This window comes from Prionailurus bengalensis, chromosome F2 (assembly GCF_016509475.1).
Source record: "Prionailurus bengalensis isolate Pbe53 chromosome F2, Fcat_Pben_1.1_paternal_pri, whole genome shotgun sequence".
Lineage (NCBI taxonomy): Eukaryota > Metazoa > Chordata > Mammalia > Carnivora > Felidae > Prionailurus > Prionailurus bengalensis.
Genome location: NC_057353.1, coordinates 75,784,045 through 75,806,561, shown reverse-complemented (window position 1 = coordinate 75,806,561; position 22,517 = coordinate 75,784,045). Strand labels below are relative to the sequence as shown.

The 22,517-nt window shown below is 51.3% G+C and overlaps 1 protein-coding gene across 1 annotated transcript in view; it reads left to right on the top strand.

The window, feature by feature from the left end:
* Positions 1-22,517, top strand: part of ZFAT (zinc finger and AT-hook domain containing) — a 191,092-nt gene that overhangs the window by 159,886 nt on the left and 8,689 nt on the right. The window contains exons 14-15 of the mRNA XM_043601834.1: positions 3,069-3,195; positions 5,794-5,924. Coding sequence (XP_043457769.1) covers positions 3,069-3,195; positions 5,794-5,924 — 258 coding nt within the window. The remainder of the gene's footprint in view (positions 1-3,068; positions 3,196-5,793; positions 5,925-22,517) is intronic.

Below are 22,517 nucleotides of genomic sequence, written 5' to 3'. Positions count from 1 at the left end.
CATCTTGCATCTTTCCCAACCCCCCAGAAAGGTGGAGGCATGTCAAAGGACAAGAGACCACCAATGGCCAGAGTGGGAACAACTTGAATAACAAAGCAAAGAACAGTAGCGTTGTGCTACAACCCAACAGATAAGATAATATCTGTGAGTCCATACTGATATAAATGGATGGTGGGGAAGGAGCTCTTGTTCCACACGGGAGAATTCTGAACAACACACGTAGAAGGAATGAGGGAAGTAGAATTCCCCTTAGAACACTGCAGTAATCATTGCTGCAGACAAACCCATCCATGAACGCTACAACTAGTAGACACAACTTAAGGAGAAACAGACTACATAGCCTCAGAATCTCTGCCCCCAAGTATTTACTAGATCACAGAGGGAAAAGTAGTGTCTGTACAGTAGAGGCATCTGGCAGACCCGGGGCTAACCATGCCCCCGGAAGTTCGCATCCTCAGGAGTCATGGTGACCTCGTGTGCCCCCGGATGTGATGATGAGAAGGACGCTCATTCTTCAGAAAAGCCTCAGCCTCCATCCAATCATGAGCAACTGTCACGTATCCAAATGATGTTGCTGATGTGTATGGTCATACACCTGACCAGTACTCCTCAAAGTATCATGGTCACGAAAGACAAGGGGAGACTGGAGAGCTGTCACCAGTCGGAGGAGACTGTGATCCGGCACTGGGTCCTGGGACAGAACCGGGACACCAAGGAGAAAACTGCCTGAAGTCTGCGGTTCATAGTATTTACCATACCAGCGTTACTTGTCGGCTTTGGTAATCGTCCTGTGGTTGTGTCAGATGTTAATGCGAGGGGAGGCTGGGGCAAAGGTGTATGGGCACTCTTCTGGAAGTCAAAAATAATTCAAAATAGAATAGTCAAAACAAAGGGGGGGATCTTTTGTGGAAGGGTAGGGACACACCAAGATGGAGAGGACAAAGAAATCAGCCAGATTCCTCTTAGCACATCCACTTGTGCAGATTTGATTCTGAAACCGTGGATGTATTTTATATAATATTAAAAAAGAAATAACGTTTAAAAAATGCAGACCTTAAACGTTGAGAGTAAAGGGAAATAAATGCTTCCAACTGTATATGAAAACGGTGGCATAGCTACACAGAGGAACTATTCAGCAGTCTTTTAAGGCAGGAGTTCGCTCCTCCCTCGTGGGGCATAAGCTAAGGCGAACAGAGCTGCAGAAACACGTACTCTGTTCAATTATTTGTTGTTGGGGGAGGGTTGATACTACTACTCTGAGGCTTTTGCTGGTATTTAGTAACTACAGCGAAGCACATCCAGCGTATCTCAGTCCGTGGGTTTATACTGATCCTGGGCCAGACGCTCAGGCACCTTGCAGGATATCAGGGCATCAGTTCTGTTTTGGTAAGTAAAGACCAAGAGTCCAATTATTTTAACCATTTTCTGAACAAACTATACCTCAGCATAACCACACATTTGATGAGGAGAAGCTCCTATTTATAAATTTTCCAGCTAACAAACGAAGATTGACAAGATCACCATTTTGCAATCCTCTCGTGATGTCACGGATCCAGCAAGTGGCTGACCGCTGCCTACTGACATCACAGAAGCAGTAGAGACACCCAGGCATCACGTGTCTCCTGCGGGAAGCGGACAACACAACCCTCGAAGCGTTCCTGCTCCAAAGGAAACCGGTATCCGATTGAGTTTCCACATCTGCCAACGGGCAGGAGACACGGTGGACAGAAGAGCACATTCAGGGATTCCATGGTGGTGTGATCAGCGAAGTCCAGACCATTGGAAGGTCTGGAGACAAATGGCCCGCTTCCCCCAACAGAACTATAAATGCCTTAAAAGACCGCTTGTGGTTGGGACGCAGAACCCCCCTCCCCCCATGAGAAAGAAGCCATCGTGCGTGGGTCCTGTTTTTCACAGGCTAAGACGTTGCTTGGATCTAGCCATTGTCAGGCAACACGTGGCTTACCGGTAAAGGAAGTAGGCTTTTTTTATTTTGTTCATCTGTGCATTCAACACATACTTATTGAGTGTTTGCTACAGGTCAGGCTGGAAACCCTGACATGAACTTGGCCCCTTGCCTGGAAAGGAATAACCACCTGGCATTCTGAGCTGTATCAGTTACCACGAAGTGCTCACGGAGCATGGGAACTTCAGCTCCTATAAATTTTGTGCAAGGCCCTCCCTTTTGTTCTTCTTTTTTGGTGCCGTTCGTGTTTCCTGCCTTCTAGCTCACCCACACTCCCCACCTCTTCCAGAAAGAGAGCATTATTGATGCAGATTTCTTGTGGAAATTCTGTTCCTCCTCTTCTCTCCCTGGGGCACAAGGTACCTGTGAATGTCACTCCAGCCCCTCCCACCCTCGCGACTCCTGATTTTGCAGATACATTTCCCGTGGTCTGTTGTTTATCGTATCCTTCATATGAAAATGAGAGTGGCCCGAATAGCCGAGGCTCCCTGAGCGCTGGGTGCCAGCACGTGTTCCGTCAGCCTGCTGGCTCAAGGCCCCGGGCCCAAGCAGGTTCCGGCAGCACTGACAGCAGTGGGAGGAGACAACGGCACGTACGAGACTCTCCGCGCATGTCTAATTTCTAAATACGAACAGCACACTCCGTTTCACAGCGTCTTGGTGGGTCACCTGGGTGGCTCAGTCGGTTTAGCGTCTGACTTCTGTTCAGGTGATGAGCTCACGGTTCATGATTTCGAGCCCTGCGTTGGACGCTGTGCTGACAGCTCAGAGCCTGGAGCCTGCTTCGGATTCTGTGGTTCTCTCTTCCCTGTTCCTCCGCTGCTTGCTCGTTCTCTCTCTCTCTCTCAAGAATAAATAAACGTTAAATAAAACAAAATAAATAAAATGAAATAATAAAATCGTCTTGGTATTTGCAAGGAGAAGTTTCCTTTTTGGGAAGTGTGTTTTTATCGGAACAGCGGATTTCTTAGGGACGCCAGGTGCATGAGGTGCCACAGGGGCTCCTTGTGCGTATTGATTTGGTCTCAGTACGTTACCCTGGGGCTTGTGGGTAAGTAACAGGTGGCCTTCTGGATCACTCAGATGATCTGTTTTCGTTTAGCCAGCAACAGAAGCCCCCGAGGAGCCCTCCACCCAGTACGTGCACATCACAGAAGCCGAAGAGGACGTTCAGGGCACGCAGGCAGCCGTGGCGGCACTCCAGGATCTGAGATACACTTCCGAGAGCGGTGAGAGCGCGCGCTCGGTCCCCTTGCGCACCTTTGAGCTGCCTTCCAGCTGGTCTGCAGCAGGCAGGCGGAGTGAGTGAATCTGTGAGGGAGCGGTGTCCGTGAATCGGTCCCCTTCAGCATCCTTGGCCCACCATTTGGACCGCAGGGGGCCCCGCCGTCAGACCGGAGGCCTCCGCCCCCTGATAGGAGCCCAGGAAGCTCAGCAGAGGCAGAACTTGATGGCCGTGCGGCCAGGCCTCCGCACGTACCGTGAGAAGAGGGCTTTGCTGTAAGTGGCCGGCTGAGCCCCGGAGCTGGGCCTGCCGTCTGGGTTTCTGTCCCATCCTTGGCTGCCTCGTGGGCCTGTCTCCCAGGGGGCTGGTTCCAGCTCCAGGGGCAGCGGCGGCCTCGCCAGGGCCGCCCTGCGGAGCTCCGAGCCCAGCATTGCCTGCTTCCCAGATGCCTGAAAAGCCCCGAAGCAGGATTTCTGTGTCAACAGTCATCACTCTGAAATGCCAGATCAGTTTTAAGTTCAAACCACTCTGCCAGCCTGGTGGTGATTGGGGCATGAAGCTTAGAGATGTTTTCCTAGCGCCCTGTCTAGCACACGAACCCCAGTTAATGTGTGACCATAGCCCGATTTGCATTCGGAGGAAGGCATTAAGTAGAGGCAGGATGGGAAATTGCCATTTTTTCCCAGTTCTTAAAGCCCTGAAGAGCAGGTTGTAGGAAGCCTGTGCGGAACACTCCTTGGGGCTGTTGCTTCGGGGCTGTGCTCACTGGGCCGCCGAGCTCGCGGGGACTCAGGAGACAGCAGACAGGGTGGCCCGGCCCTGGCTGATAAATGGGGCATCCAGAGCGGAGGCCCGGCCTGAACTTGTGCTTCCTTCCTTCGTGTTCGGTGACTTCAGCAGTTGTTCAAGCTCTGGCCTTGGCCTGTCTGTCATCATCCCTGACGCATGCACACACACACACACACACACACACACACACCCCTTCTAAAGCCTCTCTGGGGTTTCTTCCTGGCACTTGGACTAAAGCTCAGACTTTGCACCCATGCAGCCAGGCTGGGCCGCTCTGGGTCCTGGCGCCCTGCCCTGTGTCGCCTGCCTCCTGTCTCTGTGCCTGCTGTCCTGCATGGGCTGTGCAGGCACGGCCTTCCTCCGTGCACCGCCCTGTGTGAACTCTGTTCCCTGCATGGTTTTTCTGGCCACCTGCCTGCACCTTCAGTGTTCAGATCATATGTCGCCTGCTCGGGACCCACGCAACGTTTCTGCTGTGTTCCCTGATTGCCTCCCAATACGGGACCAACCTGGTGTGGTGATAATTTGCTTACAAATCTGTCTCAGGAGCCCGTGAGTCCCGGGAGGAGGGGAGAGAGTATTAGATGGAGGCCGATTCCCTGCTGGGAGCCACGCTCCTGGTGACAGGCTTGATAAATGGTCACTGAGGGAGCAAGCGCATGAGGAATTAAACCTTACTCTAGCTCAGTAAGGTTTTCGGGTAAATGTTTTGTTTAGTCTTTGGACGTTCAGACTGGCTGGCTGCAAGGCACAGTTGACACATTTCCCTTAAGCAGAGAGTGTGTATGCACGTGTGTCTGTGTGTGTCTGTGCTGGTGTCTTTGAATGCACATGTGTGTGCGTGTGTGTGTGTGTGTGTGTGTAGGGGAACGCCAGGGTGGTGCAATGTGAATACATACAAGTCGCTGACGCTGTCATCGCCCCAGTCCCATGCCAGTGCCTGCCCTCCACATAGCACACATCACGTTCCCCTCCTCCGTCTCTTACTGACGGACTCACATTGGGCTGTGGCCCAAGGAAAATGGGTCCACGGGGATGCAGACGCACGCGGAGACTTGGTAACATGATGCTAACACAGAGATCATGCGGTAATTTCCCTTTTAGTGAGTTAGCGATCAGGGTCAGAGTGCCGTGTTCAGAAGAGTCACAGATGGCCAAGCAGATGGTGAGAGCAGGCAGGGTCTATACTCGTAGCTGCCCTGATGATACGGATTCCAATCTTCTGAGATGATTAAAATAGAACCCCAAGCTTAAACTGGTTTGGCATTCTGAAGCCTACCGGTTTCAATAATTGAGACATCCTTGGATGTTCTGTCCTAGCGTGTGTGATTTATTTGGCATGCTCTCTTGGCCACCTGCTGTGCGTGTGCTCACGGGACCCTGTTTGCGTTTGCTGTGCGGGCTGGGACTTCTCAGGGGTCTGTTTGGAGAAGCAGGCTGTGTCACCAAGTGTGGATTCAGAGCATCTGGGCTTCAGCTCTGGCTTTGGGCTGTGACTGACCCAGTGACCCCAGGCAAGTCTCCTGTCTTTCTTGTGCAGAGGTAACCAATCCACGAAATGTGGGTGTCTCATCACAATGTCATCTCCCCACAGGATCGTTTGGGGTTTTGAGATGTTCTTATAGAAAGTGCTTTAAAGCTATCAAGGGCCACACGGATTATTCTGTTGTTAGAGCGAGCGATTGCTGAGAACCCATGCCTCCCCCGAAGAAGACACCACCCAAGAATGGCCTCTGTTAAGGTCTGGTTTTGCACTCAGTGCCCTCCAGTGCCCCTGGGCTTAATGGTGTCCTGTTTGTTTCTTCCTTGTAAGGGGACCGACTTGACCCCACGGCTGTGAACATCCTCCAGCAGATCATCGAGCTGGGCACCGAGGCCCATGATGCCACCGCTGTGGCCTCGGTGGTTGCCATGGCTCCAGGGACAGTGACTGTCGTGAAACAGGTAAGGACCCTGCCTCTTAAGTGTCATCCCCTCACACCGCCACACGCCCTCTCTCTCTCCTTCCCCGTGGGTTTTCAAGGCGTAATTTACCTACAGTGGGGTTTGGAAAGAGAGAGCTCAGTCTCATGCATTTCTTACTCTGCCTCCGATTATTATGGGCTCGTGTCTTCAGGAGCTCCGTGTGTGGAGGTATGTTTTAGGGGAGAGGAATAATACAGTTTTTAAAATTGTGGAAACTTCATTCATTTCTCTTCAGAGAATCCCAGAGTGAAAATGAGCAGATGTGGACACACTTGGACACATCTGTCACGAAAAGCAGCCTTCGGTGCCAAAGGCACCAGCGAGCAGAATGAGTGGGGACCGTGGGGACCGTGGGGACAGGCAGAGAAGCCAGGAGGGCTTCCCCGTGGACCCCATGGACCACGGACTGGCCATATTATATATGCGGCGTCACCTGGCCGATGGCTGAGCCAATGGGAAGGAAATCATCCGTTTTTGAATCACGGTGACTCTCCTTAATTGACAGTTAAACAGTTTGGCTCATTTCCACCCCCAGAGACCTTACCAGCTGTTAAAATGCAGTGTGTTTGGGAATTAGATCATCCTTTTGTTCTGTCTGTACCTATCTCTCTACTGCCTCTTGCTTTGTTTTACAAAAGATTTAGTCCAGCTTACCCAAGCACTTAAAAAAAGCAAAACAACAATAAACACATCAGACTCGGGCAAAGTTCAAGTTCACGGAGTAAGGTGAAATGCACACTGTAGAGTTTTATGCAGGTAACCGTTCCTGTAGCCGTTCATTCAGGAGGTACTTCGTAAACACCCCCCTCTCACTGGGCAGCATGCCTGGGGTTCCAGGAGAGAACCAGTGCCTGCCATCAACATGGTTACTCTCTCGTGGGAAAAAAGTAAGACACACATGAACGAGTGAGACACAAAGGGTGTCAGATGGAGAATAAGTGCGGAGGAGGAAAGTAAAGGGAGGAGGAGGCCTGTGGGCCCAGGAGTGTGCTTGGGGGCTATTTAGAAAGGACTGTCGGGTAGATTGCTGATATTTGAGCAGAGCCCTGGGAGAGGCGTGTGTTATGGGAGGTATGCATGTTAGACTGTGAATTTGGTACTGAATCGTAGAACGGTAAAGCAGGAAACAGGCAACACGAACTTCATAGAAGGAGTGGGTTTTCTTGGCACAGACAAATAAAGATGTTTCTTAGTGCGGCTCTGACACGAGGACCCGTGGGTGCCGTGCCCCCAGCAGCCTCCCTTTGATAAATGGGAAGTATGCTTCCCGAGCTGTCTCCACGCCGGTGCCCCCAAGTGTGCCCAGGCCACAATGCAAAGCATGAAACCCAGGTGGCAGAATTCTCTGTGGAGTTAGTACGTTCTGGTTCGACTCCGGCTTTCCTGACCTGCAGACAAAACTCAGCATGTCTAGGTGAACGTGTGGACCGCGTATCCCAGAAACGCTCCTCGGTTGGTGTGGTTTCTCTCAACAAGATCCTGCACAGAAGTCGCGCAGTGGGATGTGGCGTTTCGGTCTGCAGGGCCCTGGCGCCGGTGGGTTGGGAACAGACCCGCACGCCTTGTTGCTAACCACTCTGTTAGCTTCCTTTTGTATTTACTAGGTCGCTGTCTTCCGACTGTCTTACTATAGCTTTTCTGAAACTGGTTTTCCGCACCGTGACCTGTGGAGTCCTCAGCTGGGCCTGGCGCTTCAGGAAGGGTCTGGCCGGTTTCCCTGCCAAATTCTTTTGAGAATTATAGGAAGGTGCTCCCGACGGTGATTTGCCACTGCTCCGGGACGTGATGTTTTGAGCGTCGCAGGCAGTGCGGGATACAGCTTAGATGTGCTTCAAGGCATCAGGCTGCCAGCACCACGTGGGATGAGGCAGATAAGCCTCCGGTCCGACCAGTGTAAACAGGTACAGTGTGTTTTGGTGGCAGAAAACAGTCACATCCTTTAGAGAATCTTGTGGTTTTTTGGAAACTCAGGGCGAGGAGGAGCATCCGTGTCCTGCACGGTCTGGAGCAGCTGCGTTTGGAAATGTTCCCCAAGAGTGTGTGTCCTCGTCACCATCCTGCCTGTCTGGCCTGGGACCTCGCTGGCTGGGGCTGTTGCTACTTAATGGGTGGAGGATGGACGGATGGACCGGTGAGCGGACAGCAAACACCCCCTCCTTTGGCAAAGGGGTTGCAGTGTGTTCAAGAATGCCCTCTGAACTCAGTTATCCTATCATTGAAATGTTGAGATGGCTGTTTTTAGTAGAGAAATTGGTGTGATATTTTTCTTCTTTTCTGAAACTCTGGTCTAGGATTTTTCAGCAGAGGAATTACCTCTGCATGACGAGTATGCTTGCACCACCGCGGTGTGGACTCTAGCGTACCTGTTGGCATAAAATATTGCCCTTCCTTCCCCGTGCAGGGGACCTCGGTGCTGGGGATTTCGTCCTGCTGCAACCCAAAATAATAACACACATAGTAGTTGCTCAGTATATGTTTATTAAGTGGGATGGAGGGAGCTCTGGTTTTCACCTTTTGAATTATATCCCATAGAACAGTACTGGAAAGGAAAAAGCAAGATCACCTTGTCAGTAAAGTGCATGGCATGTGTTGCAGAAAAAAAGGTTTTCAGGTTGCTACTGGATAGCTTATTTTGAGATCTTTTTCAGCTTTCCAGTTTTATACATATCTTCCACAGGGCCAAAAACATTCCAGGTTGTGTGTGAATAGATTCTGGAGGTTTAAACATCTCAAGATTTCTTTCCCACGTGAAAAAATAGTTGTATGCTCTGTTCCTAATTTTATTTTTTCCCAGTTTATTAATGTTGATTGAAACGATCTTTTCTTTACAATTTTTTTTTAACATTTATTTATTTTTGAGAGAGAGAGAGAGAGGCTGAAAGAGAGGGAGACACAGAATCTGAAGCAGGCTCCAGGCTCTGAGCTGTCAGCACAGACCCCGATGCGGGGCTCAAACCCACGAACTGTGAGATCATGACCTGAGCCAAAGTTGGACACCTAACCGACCTAGCCACCCAGGCGCCCCAGAAAGGATCTTTTCTATATGAAAGTGAATCAGTGATCATTGAAAGTGGTTAATTTCCAGTCTTTTTGGGTTTTCAGTTTCTGGCTTGAAAATACCGGCAGGCTTGGTGGGTAGGCTGGGAGTATTGGAAGCAAAGAGCTAAGAAAAAATGGTTTCTTGGGTTGCTTTCTTCTTGTTCTTAAATGAGACATGGAAAAGACTTCGCCCATAATTCAGACCGTTTAAATTTTCAGTTGGACACAGAAACATGTCCTCAACGATTTCCTGTCACATCTTTTTTCTCAAGTGTCAGCATTAGAAACAGATTCGCGGGGATCGAGTGTCTCGAAGTGTTCAGGAGGACCAGTCCTTACGCGTACCGCACCAGCCGGGCCCGGGGAGATGCTCGAGAGCTTTTAGTGCAACTAATTGCATTTGTGAAGACCAGACAGCTTTCGATAAATAAATTGCTTTCTCCCCCCCCCCCACCGCCTTTTGTTAAATCTTGATTTAGGGTTTTATGAGGAGGAAATTTATCTTTGATTAATAAAACTGCCTTCGGTAGATGAAGGGTGAGACCTGCCGGCACAGGAAGTATTAGCATAAGCATCTCTGAGTCAGTCAGTTACTTAAAGAAAAAACAGATGCACCACCACCACCTCTGTGGCTCATGGCTTAAATGCCCGTTTGCTGTTTCTCTGGATCAAAATGTATGTTCGAGACTGAAAGCTAACATTTTATGTACTGATGTACAGCATCCGCTTAGCAGACGGCCCATCTGCCGTGCACCCGTCACCGTGTGCGGCATCATGGTTCCCTCGCTCCTCTGGCTGCTGCTGCGACAAATGGCCCCCGAGTGAGTGGCTTCAGACTGCACAAATGTATTACCGAATAATTCTGGAGGTCAGAAGTCTAAAATGGATTTCACTGGGCCAGAATCAAGGCTTCGACAGCTGCGTTCCTCCTGGGAAGGATTCTCTCTCTTGCCTTTTCCAGCGTCTAGAGGCCCCGGCATCCCCGACCTGAGGCTCCCTTCCTCCACCTACAGGGCCAGCAAGGGCAGAGCGAGCCTTCTCACACCCCATCGCTCTGGCCTCTGCTTTCTCGCCTCGTTGCTTTCGCTCAGTCAGGCCCTCCTGCCTCCGTCTCATAAGGACCCTCGTGATTACATTAGGTCCTCCCAGATAATCCGGGATAATCTCCCTGTCTCAAGGCCCTTGACTTAATCACATCTGCAAAGTCCCCTTTGTCCTGCAAGGTAACATTCTTCAATTCTGGGGATTAGGGCATGGACCTCTTTGAGGTGGGGGCGCGTTAGTCTGTCTACCATGCTGGGTTCTGAGGTTAAGATAGGTCCTGCTCTCAAGAGGCAGATAAACCTGGCGAAGGAAATGATTCGCTCTTTTATTCAGCAAGCACCCCTGAGCTGCTTCGACCAGCCTGGTGCTGTTCTTGGCTGTTTCACTGAACAAAAAAACGAATGGTACGCTTGAGCTTACTTTCTTTCTTTCTTTCTTTTTTTTTTTTAATTTAGTTATTTTGGGTGGTAATGGAAACACAAGCGGGACAGGGGCAGAGAGAGAGAGGAAGAGAGAGAATCCCAGCATGGAGCCCAGCGTGGGGCTCGAACTCCTGAACCGTAAGATCATGACCTGAGCTGAAACCAAGAGTCTGATGCTCAACCGACTGAACCCTGCCCCCCCAGGCCCCCCGAGGAACATACCTTGTAATTGAGGGAGATAGCTAATGGGTACATGTACGATAAATAACATGGTATGTTGGAGGTGAAAGGGGAAAATAGAACCAGCAGAATTCAAGAGGTCTGAAAAATGCAGACCTTAAACAGGCAGCTCTACCCGAGAGTAATGAACGCCTTGGGGATGTCAGCCAGTGCCCCATGGGTGCTGTGGGAGCACCAGGGGGCTGCCCACCTTGAACCTGGGTCTGGGATAGGGGCACGTGTTGGGCAGAAAGGGCTTCATGGACGCCATGATGCCTGAAGGGAGTTCTGGACGGTAGCAGGGAGTTGGGTGGGCACGGGGCTCCGGGCAGAGGAGAGAGCAGGAGCTGGTGGTCAGTGCTGGGTGACTGGATACAGGGGGCGGGGGCAGGCGGGGCCCCACTTCAGTTAAATGATGGGCCCTCTTGCAAGCACCAAGTGGTGACAGAGGAGTCACTGCCCAGAAGGACCTCAGCCTGGTCTCTCCCTTCACTGTCCCTTCCCACTGCTCAAAGGCCAGCGAAGAAAGCCTGAGTCCAGACAGCCCACAGCTTCCTGTCACTTCTCGGAGCCAGATGTCCTTTCTCCATGGGCTTCTTGACCTGTGTTACCCCTCTTGAAGGCATGTTGGCATTTTTGACAAATCATAGTTTCCAGGTTTTTCCATTCAGTCACAGAACCCAAGCAGTGAATCTGCTCTGAGCATTCCTGCCATTTGATGATCAGAGGAACCCCTTGTCCTCTCTGATACTGTCACTGACCCTGGGCATGGCCTCAGAGCCTGGTCCCCAGGCCAGCACGTGCACCACACCCCTTTCTTCCATGTTTCTGAATAGTAAGGAGACTTTATAATCACTCAGCATTTTCCTTTTAAGAAGGTCAGGATGACTGAACAGGTGGTTTTTATGTTATGGGTCTTTTTGAGTTTAAAAAAAAAAGCGTGTTGCTTATTACTGTTGAGGGTGACCCCTAGACAGCAGTTGGGGAGGGTGGGTGCATTGTGGGGCATCACCCTCTGGGGCTGTGGGGGTATCTGTCTGGGAAAGGACCTCTGAGGTGCAGGTGGAGTGGATATGTATTATTCATTCATCTGTTTGCTTTTAAAATCCAGAAGCCTTTCAGGGTCCATGTGGTATTTGTGGCCTGTCTGGAGCATTTCCCTGCACCCAGGGACTGACCTGTTACAGGGTTAGTCCAGGCAAGGCTGTGCAGGGGGCATGCACTTTGCCAAGCTCGCTTCTCTGTGACTCAGTTACCATTTCTGCTGAGACTTGATGAAAAAGCACGTTGTATTAGTGTTGTCCCGAGAAACAGAACCAATGGTGTGTGTATGTGGGTGTGTGTATGTGTGTATGTGGGTGCGTGTGCACGCGTGTATATCTGCATGTATACAGAGACTAATTATAAGGAATTGGCTCACCAGGTATGGAGGCTGACAGGTCCCAAGATGTACTCTCTGTAAGGTGGAGCCCCAAGTGCTGACAGTGTAGTTCACCTGCGTCTGAAGGCCGGGGCACCAGGAGAACTGATGTTCCAGTCTGAAAGCCAGGAAGCTCAAAACCTGGGAAGAGCTGGAGTCCAAAGGCAGGGAGAAAACCCAGTGTTCAATCTCCAGGGTAAGCAGGCAGGAGAAATTTTCTCCTTCAAGGAGAGCCAGCCTTTTGGCTGTGTCCAGGCTTTGGCTGATTGGGTGAGGCCCACTCACACTGGGAGGGCAGTCTGCTTTACTTAGTCCTTTACTTTAAATGTTTTTGTTTTTTTCTTTTTTCCTTTGCAGGTTTTTACTTAAATTCTAGTTAGTATACAGTGCAGTATCGGTTTCAGGAGTAGAATTCAGTGATTCGTCACTTACATACAACACCCAGTGCTCATCCCAACCAGTGTCCTCCTTAATCCCCGTCATCCATCTCGCCCACCCCCCCCCACCTCCCTCCATCAACCCTCAGTTTGTTTTCTCTGGTTAAGAGTCTCTCGTGGTTTGTTTCCCTCTCTTCTGTTCCTCTCCCCTTTCCCATATGTTTATCTGTTTGTTTCATAAATTCCACATACGAGTGAAATCATATGCTAGTTGTCTTTCTCCTACTGACTTATTTCAATTATCGTAATACACTCTAGCTCCATCCAGGTCGTTGCAAACGGCAAGATTTTATTCTTTTTGATGGCCGAGTAATACTCCGTTGTATGTGTATATCCCATCTTCTTTATCCGTTGCCCAGTCTCCATAGTTTGGCCATTGTTGATAGTGTCGCTATAAACATCAGGGTACATGGACCCCTTCGGATCTGTAGTTTTGTATCCTGTGGGTAAATACCTAATAATGCAGTTGCTGGATTGTAGGGTAGTTCTATTTTTAATTTTTTGAGGAACCGCCATACTGTTCTCCAGAGAGACTGCACCAGTTTGCATTCCCACCAACCGTGCACGAGGGTTCCCCTTTCTCCACATCCTCACCAACACCTGTTGTTTCCTGTGTTGTTAATTTTAGCTATTCTGACAGGTATGAGGTGGTATCTCATTGTGGTTTTGATTTATATTTCCCTGATGATGAGTGATGTTGAGCATCTTTTCATGTGTCTGTCAGGTATCTGGATGTCTTCTTTGGAAAAGTGTCTATCCATGTCTTATGCCCATTTCTTCACTGGATTATTTGTTTTTTGGGTGCTGTGTTTGGTAAATCCTTTATAGATTTTGGATACCAGCCCTTTATAGGATATGTCATTTGCAAATATCTTCTCCCGTTCCGTCGGTTGCCTTTAGTTTTGTTGATTGTTTCCTTCACTGTGCAGAAGCTTTTTATCTTGATGAAGTCTCAATAGTTCATTTTTCTTTTTGTTTCCCTTTCCTCCGGCAGAGTGTCTAGTAAGACGTTGCTGCAGCAGAGGTCAGAGAGGTTGCTGCCTGTATTCTCCTCTAGATTTTGATGGTTTCCTGTCTCACATTTAGGTCTTTCATCCATTTTGAATTTATTTTTGTGTATAGTATAAGAAAATGGTCCAGTTTCATTCTTCTGCATGTTGCTGTCCAGTTTTCCCAACACATTTGTTGAAGAGATTATCTTTTTGTTTGTTTGTTTGTTTATTTTTGAGAGAGAGAGAGAGAGAGAGTGAGTGAGTGAGTGGGGTAGGGGCAGAGAGACAGAGAGAGAGGAAGACACAGAATCTGAAGCAGGCTCCAGACTCCGAGCTGTCAGCACAGAGCCCAACGCGGGGCTCGAACTCACGAACTGTGAGATCATGACCTGAGCCGAAGTTGGATGCCCAATTGACTGAGCCACCCAGGTGCCCCGAAGAGACTGTCTTTTTTCCGTAGGATATTCTTTCCTGCTTTGTTGAAGATTAGTTGACCAAATAGTTGTGGGTCCTTTACATTAAATGTTAATTTTATCCATAAACACCTTCACACAAACCATCGAGAATAATGTTTGACCAAATATCTGGGCATCTGGTGACCCAGTGTAGTTGACGCATGAAATTAACCATCACACATGTCTGTGTGCATTTCACAGTGTCAGCCGAAGGTCATTGTTTGCTCCAGGCAGTTATTTAGTGAAATACCCAGTTGTCACAGAAATGACTTTGATTTACAGATTTCAGAGAGTTTGGGCAGCTTCCGGAAAGCATACATATTTTGGTAGATGTACATGTCTCTCACAGTTGATGTTTCAGTTCAAGGCTCAGGAATGAGCTCCCATCCTGCAGATTCTTGAGGGGGTCACAGTTGAGGAGAGGCCAGCAGAACCACACCAGCCCCAGGGTGGGGGTCATCGACTGAACATAAATATTCTACCTCAGTTGCCAGGTCAAGAGCAATTAGATCGCTGTTACTGTACCTCTGCCCGCTGAGTGACTATTTCACCGGTGACTGTGATTAGCAATACTCTGTTGGCAGGGCCCGATCTGTCCACACCGTGCATCTTGCTTACAGCTAAGGAGTCACGCTCCCAGATCAGGGGTGGTGCACCCACTCGTTATTCCTGGTTCTCTACAACCCTAGAGTTGCCGCTCTTCTGTTCACGATTTTCCCTGGATGTGCTGGGCGCTTCCCAGCTGTCAGCCAGGGCCCCCGCGGCAGGGAGCAGCTGAAAGGAGCAATTAATAAGACGGTCTCTGACCTGCAGGCACCCTGCCTACTTCCCTCATGCAGACCCTCCGCTGGCACGGTGCAGAATTACGCTGCCACCTTCTTGTTCAGAATCCCAAATGCTCTTACCACATGCTTTCACTGCTGATTTGAAAAACAAACAAACAAAAGCAGAAATCCCATATTTGCCCAAAGCAACCCATCTTCTGCCAGCTGCTTTCCCACGCCCTTTGCCATCTCTTGGCGGGTCACCTGTGGCGGATGGAGCCAGAGGGTGAAGTTGATGTGTTAGTCTGGGGGAGAGGGGCGCGCAGAGCCCCCCTGGGCTCGGTGTGCAGCGCTCAGTCTGAGAGGCAGTTTTGGTAGCAGTTCGGGGGGTAGTACGTGTGTTGGTTGCCAGCCAACGCTAGAATTGTTGCTTGTTGTTTGCAGTTCATTATTTTTGCAAGGAAACGCAGTCCATGTCTATGGCTGACCACGTATACCATTTGCCTGCTTGCGAGAAAGTGCAGGTGCAGCCTGTCCTGTTTTTAATTGAAGGCCCTGAGTCATCCGGTCTCCTGACGCCCTTTTGTGCTGTCCGTGTGTCCGAGGGCATCTGGTAGGAGACGCTGTTCTGCAGAAGGTGCTTCTCAAGCGCAGCCGTGGCTGGGAGAAGCCTCACGCCGTGCGATCCTGCTGGAAGGAGAGCTCGGAGTGGGCCGCCTCCTCTGGGGGTGGATGTTGAGCGTTTCATGATACTTGTGGCAAAATAAGGGGGACAGGGATCTGGAAGGTGACTTGTGTGAGGCTTCAAACTCTGTTTTCAGTGTTCTTTTAAAACAGTCACTGCATTCTATTAATATGATTGTTCAACTGCACGGCAAGAGACCTGGCGGCAGAATCGCATTGGCCTGGAGACTCTTGCAATCCTTAAGAGGTCAGAGAAGATCCTGGCCATCTGCGTTGTCATAAAGCTGGACCGAGTCGAGATCTGTCCCCTTATCCCGCCCACAAAAGGGACCAGGAGAAGCCCTTTCTGTTTTGTTTTCCACTTAAGTTCAAATAACTGGTGAGTTGATGGACTTTTCTTGTTCCCGCAGGAGGTACTTTTTAACTCATGCGGTGAGCAGACCTGTCCCTGACTCCCAGCACCACCCACAGCGTGGCAATAACAGGAGCGCCTCTCACGCTTCCTCTCTGTTCTCCTCTCCCCTCCGGGACCCCCTTTGTCTTCAGAGCACTTGCCTGAGTGCGGGAGACATCACAATTGCAGCGTTTCCTCTTACACCACGATAAAACACTGGCGTCTTCAGTTCTGTTGTTTATTCTCCTTTGCCATTGTGGTGGTTTTGCCATGGTTGTCGTTCGTCTTTCCAGAAGATTGGGAAAAGGCATACGTGACTTTAAAAGAGCTGATAGTATGTGCAGCTGCTCGCGTGTTCTGTTCCTCCTCGCGTGGTGGGAATGTCCTGTGTGTCCCGTGCCTCCTGGTTTTGTAGGGTAATTGCAGTCAAGATGGACCCCGATACCTTTGGAAGGGCCCACGCAGGGGAGTCATGGGTCTTTTGCAGGCGACCGAATGCATTGCATGTTGCAGGGGCCGAGGGCATATGTGTGACTGCTTCCCAACTCTTGGCGGGGGCTGGTGGGGGAGGGTCTAACACCGGCCTCTCTGTTAGGGCCCTGATGGATGCCTGCAATCCAGATAGACATCTCCTTTTATTCCCAGTCCTTTTGAGCTTTATAGAAGCACGAAGTGTCACTGATGACTTTCTCTGTTTTCCCCTTACCGTATCCCGTACTATGAGAACGGGTTGGTTGTCAGCTACACGTCTTGGGTAGTGAGGTTTGGCTCTCGCCTAAAGAACTTTATGGTACCATTTATTTGATCCTGGGGCCCTGCCAGTTTTAATTCTGTCAGGCTCCTAATTATACACACAGGTAGCCTCTTCCAATGCTTTTGGACTTAAGGTTCCTTCTAGAATGTTGTTCTACCGCTGCTGCAGGGCGACCTTCACGATGTCGATCCAGATTCAAAACATTCATTCAGGGTCTTGGCAGTGGGTTATGCTCCCTTGTCACCTAATGCCAACTCCTGTCCTTTGTGAGCCTTCCTTAGTGCTCCCTTAGCCCTGTGAATCTTTATCTTTGTTTTAAATAAAACTTCCTTCAGAGACCTCGGTGTCTGCTGTGATTTCGGGAGGATGACTTGAAGAATTGCATCCTTGTTCCCACCTCTCTTATTACTTGCTGAGCTCCTTCATCCCCTGGCAGTGATGGAAAATTCCACTTCTTTGCGAGATTTTAAAGTAAAAATCAGTGCCATGATCTCTCTGTGGCCATGTGGGAAATTGTCTGAAAAAATAGAGGATAAAGGTTTCCCGATCTCATTCCGGCCCTCTTGTTCATATAAAGCATCTTTCGCTAGCCTGGGGATGTCAGTCTGTTGAACTTTTCTCCTCTTTTCTCTTCCTTTTCCCTGAGCCCTGATTTTCCTACCGTTGGGCCCCCGGAAGCTGTGGCTTGGCTGGTACTGTTTGCAGAATCCCACTTTGAGTTTCAGTATTGTTGGGTTTTCTCACTGCTCCTGGGGGCCTGTTTCCTGATCCACAGCCTGGGCTGGGGCAGGTGGGTTTCATCGGCCTCCTCCTGTCTCTGCAGCTCGCCCCGCAACAGCCCTGATAGGAGGGAGCCACAGCCGTGGGCCCCATCTGAAGGATATGTGCTCTTGGCCTTCCTTGAGTTTGCCCCGGGGCAGGGCTGCGGCCAGCTGGTTCCACTTTGCATCCCCCCCCCCCCCCACCGGGAGCAGTCCCCTCTGTCCTGCTCTGAGGAGTTCCCCTAACCCAGCACTGGGGACTCCACAGCCCTCCCTCCCCATCCCCGTTAGCTTCCCTAGCCGTGAATGCCCACTCTCCACTCCAGTGCTCAGCCCGAAACCAGGGGGTCCTCACGTGTCACCCCCACGTGTGATTGTCAGCACGTCCTCCCCTTGCTGTGGCATCTGCCCCCACAACACACCTCACGTGTCCCCGTGTCCAACAGCCGCCCGCTCCATCTAGGCAGCTGCTACTCCAGACGTGGTCTCTGGACCAGTGGCATCAGTCTCAGGGAGCTTGTTAGAAGCTCAGAGTGTCTGGCTGCACCCCAGACCCCCCAAGTCAGGCGGCACGTAGCACCGTCCCTGGTCGCCACTGATTTGTGTGCGTGGCCGAGTCCGAGAAGCTCTGCTCTAAACTGTTGGTCTCCCCACCCTGGTTTACAGACCTTCTCTTCACTGATGTCCTTACCTTCCCTCCTGCTGCTCTAAGGATTCCAGCACCCCTCACTTAAAACCCTCCGGTAACTTAGAAAGTGTTCAGTAAACTGGGAATAGGACTTCCCCACAGCAGTCTGGCGCCCCTGCCTCCCTCTGCCCCCTGCTTATAGTGCGTCCGCCCGCTGGGCGACCTGCTGGTCCTCTTTTCACACCTTCGCGCCCTCTGCCCAGAATGGTCACTCATCACCAGCCTTTACGGGGCTCACTTCCTGTCGCGCGGGGTCAGCTGCAGGGCCACGCTCTCCGTCAGGCCCGCTCTCGAGCTCTCCAGGCCACGTCGGGCCTTCTCCGGAACCCGTGGATGGGATGAGCGGTCCTCCTCGGGCTGTGTCATTAGGTGGTGCAGTTGACCTTGACATCGGAAGAGTAGCCAGGTCGGGCCGTGTCTAGCCCGTGAGCCCTTGAAAGCAGAGAACTTCCTCACCTGGTGGCAGACGTCGGCGAGATGAGAAGCAGAAGCATTTGTGTCTTTGTGTCTTCAGCCACTTCGCTTGTGGTCATCTCTTGGGCAGAAATCGGAAGCGAGCCCAGCCACCGAACCCAGATGAGAAGCGGAGCACCCCTTTGTTACCGTCAGGCAGGCCGGCCGCACCGTGCGGGCCTCTGGGCAGAGTGGAGGCCTGGAGGCTTTGGGGGCCTTCTTGCTTCCGGGCCCACGCCCACCCCTGCTATTTGAAACTGCAAGGAAGTGGCCATCCCGCTCTGCCCACAGCGGCCGTGGGAAGCGGGAGGGCTGGGGGAAACGGCTTCCCGGGGGCAGACGCTCGCAGAGGAAGCCCAGCCTGTGGGCTTGTCAGGGGCCGTCACCTGCATCTGTGGGCAGAACGGGGGCCTCCTCCCCAGTCAGGACAGTAGGAAGGGGTAGGACACGGGCTGAGTCAAAGCTCTCTGTCCTCCGGCAGCGGAGGAAATGGGAGGAGGTGGGATGGGGGTGTGCCCCTCTCACGAGCGTCCTTGGGCCCTTGTCACAGACCACACCCTAGTGTGCCTGGACTCACCTCTGCCTTCCCCATCAAATGGGGGCTCGCTGAGAGTGGGGTTTGCTCTCCTTCTTCTGTGGGGTCTCCAGCTCTTAGCTTGGGGCCTGCCGTGTTTGGAGGCTTCCCTCGTGCCCGGCATCAGGAATCGAGGATCGGATGGCACGCATCTGAGCCGGGCGGGCTCGGGCTCCCTTCGCCGTGGGCTGCAGCTGCCGTGGGTGCCCAGCCCGGGGAGCTGCAGGCCTCCCTAGACACACAGCACGGTCACCCCAGGCCATGTCGAGTAGGCGGAGAAGGAGCCCGTGGCACAGCCGGGAAGGGAGCAAGTGCCTAAAAGGGAGTCAGCCTATGTGGGCTTGAACTCACATCCGTCACCTAACGGTATGTGACCCGGAACAAAGCACTTCTCTTTGTTTTTTTTGTTTGTTTGTTTGTTTTGTATTTTAGAAAGAGAGAGTGAGCAAGTAGGGGAGGGGCAGACAGAGAGGGAGAGAGAGAATCCCAAGCAGGCTCCACACTCAGCCCAGAGCCCAGAGCAGGATTTGATCCCTCAACCCTGGGATCGTGATGTGAGCTGAGATCAAGAATCAGACCCTCAATGGACTGAGCCACCCAGGCGCCCCAAGCACTTTTCCTCTTTGAACTTGTTTTCTTATCTGTAAAATGGGACAGTAATAGAACCTACTGCGTGGGGCTAACGTACAGATTGCGTGATTATGCAAATGAAGCAGCTAGCAGTGCCTGGCTCGTGATTAAGTCCTCAATAAATCTTAGCTGCTGCCATAGGAGTGACATAGCTCCTTGTCCCCTTTCTGTGCCTGTAGAATTCAGCCATAGCAGTTTCTGCTTCTGGAAGTTTCTGTTCAGCAAACAGGTACTAACACAGCTATCCAGGGCCTGCGCTTGGCGTTAGGAGTCCCAGGGTTTCATAGGAGAGTTTGTTGCTTGGTCCAGACAGATAAACGGGTAGTTGCATCGTGTAGATTAACATCGAGTCTGTCAGGTCAGCACTGAAAAAGGCCGGGGGCTGCAAGGGTGGTCACTTGGGGTGATTTTGAGAAAAGTCCACGAGGGTGGAGGACTTCTCTCCTGAGCAGCGTGCCGAGGAAAATGTTCTCAGAGTGCAGCACGGGGGCTTTGGTGAGAAGAATGACCCTGAGAGCTGCCGTCTGTGGACAGGTTCCCAGGCAGGGGTGAGGCTTGTAGGGAGAAACACGTCTCCCGTGCGAGGTGCCCTACGGGGCTGCACAGCCCCCCCGCCAGCACCTGGCACTAAACAGAAGTTCAGTACCTGTGTGCTTAAAGGCCAAGGAAGTAAAGCATTATGCACAATAAACTTGTCTAAATAGCAAAAGATATTCCTAGGCAGTAAGAAGCTGTTTCCAGCTTCTTTCTGTTTCCAGACTCCTTCCTCCTTCCCTGTCACGGTGCATGTGCTCTGGTTCTGTTTGAGTTCAGCTTTAAAAATATCTCCTGAATAATTCCGTTCAGATGGGTACCGAGCACCTGCTGTAAGCCAGCTGCCGTGTGGGCACGGTCTACAAGGGGGACGTGGCGGGGCAGTGGGGTCGGGGCATCAGATACCTGCCCTTGGAGGGGAGGGCACCTGCTGGCGGTCATGAGCACCGCATGTGACCACCTGCCCTGCACCAGCCCCGTCATCACTCCTCACATGTGCGAAGAGAGACCACTCTGTCCACCCATTTTACCACAGTTTCCAAGACAAGGATTCTTTCTTCCCCAGTTGATTGTTGAGACCACACTGAACTGCTCTTGGACGCTTGAGAAATTCGAGACACATCAGATGTCTTAGCCCTTTTTGCTGCCCGAGCATCTGTCTCTAACCCCCCTCCACCGGCTGAGTGAATTTGGCCCACACGCAAACCTTCTTACCCTTGTTCTGTGATGGACGCAGGGCCAGTAGGGGGGCGTCTTTCTGTTTCCAGACATCTCTCACAGCGAAGGGAGTTGGCCCCTCCCTTCTGTGCAGACCGGCCCTCGGGACCCTGTGGACAAGTCTGCTCCGTGCAGGAGGGCTCACCAGGCCCTGGGGTCTAGGAACCAGGCTGCCGTGTTGACCGGCCAGACCCCACAGCACCCCCAAGCGCCGGGACTTGATTGGGGATGGCAGTGACCGCCTGTAGTGAGCAGTCTTTATAACCTGGGCTTTGGACTGTTTATAGGATCAATATTTTCAGAAAAGAAAGAGTATCTACTGTCTGTTTACAACCAAGAGAAAAGTAGGGCGGAGGGGAGGCATTATGCAGTCTCCCCAGGAAGGATGAGTCACGGCCTTGCTCACTTGCTGGGCGTTTTGTCCTTTTTGAAAGGCTTTAAATCTTCATTGATGCACGGAATGGTTTCTCCCTGCCTGTGAATATCTTTTGATGTTTCTACAAGTTTCTTGCTCGTAATATCCTTATTTCGGTCCTGTATATACATACATATTTCTAGAGTTGGAAATTTACGATGCTTTTTTAACAAACCACATTCATTTATACCTCTTCTTTCCTCTATAAATTTGGTATGGTATTTACCATCCTCCCTTTGTTTCTGACATTTACAGCACCACACCTAATCGACGGCAAACGTGCTCGCTTGCTAACCTTGGGACGTGGGTCTGCCAGCCCCACCTGTAAGCTCTCGCTCGGTTATACGTTCAGCAGTGGGTGAAACCCTAATTACTGGGAAAAATGAGGCTCCTTCCTCAGAGCTTAAACATACGCAGGGGACTGTTTCACCTACAAGAACAGACTGCAGTGTTATCACTCTTGTCGTTTGGTTGTATTGGGATCATTCCTGTTGTTTGCTTGTATTTGGATCTCTATCTGCAGCCCTCTCTTACCTTGCCGTGAAATCTGCGAATTCCTGCGGCAGAAGGGACCCTGGAAAGGTGTTCGCAGTCTGGGTATCCCATAGTGTTCAGGACCAGGGCCCTGTCCTTCAGGAAACCTCCTGCCCTGCCCCCAGAGGTCCAGGATGAGTGCCCCGCCTGCCTCCTTCCCCTAAACAGAGCGCAAACCCGCGGGTACTAGCCCTGGCTCTGTAATGAAAGGTCTCTTTAATGCCACACGATGTGGCCTAAAGCACAGGGGCTACGGTGAGTGCCCTTGGTGACCTCATGCATTTGGAGACACAAGCTTCTAAGGGGCCTCTGCCGCGGTCGCAGGTGACTCCTCTTCATGACTGGCACCATCTGACTGTGGCACCTGCACGGTCTCAGCTCTGCTGTCTTTGGTGGGTTCTGAGCAAGGGTAGCACATTTCTTAAGAGTTCTCCTCTGCATTCATTTTTCTCAGTGATTCATCCAAGAAGGAGGCACTCACTGTTTACTGTCTGCCAGGTGTGATGGGGGCCAGTGCTGGGCATGCTAGCTCAGGGTGCGGGGGACTCCCGGGATGACAGGGCATAGACCCGATTCTCAAAGGAAAGGAGGTGGGGTGGGTGTGCAGGCAAGCAGAGCAGCAAGGACAGGAGTTCAGGGGCA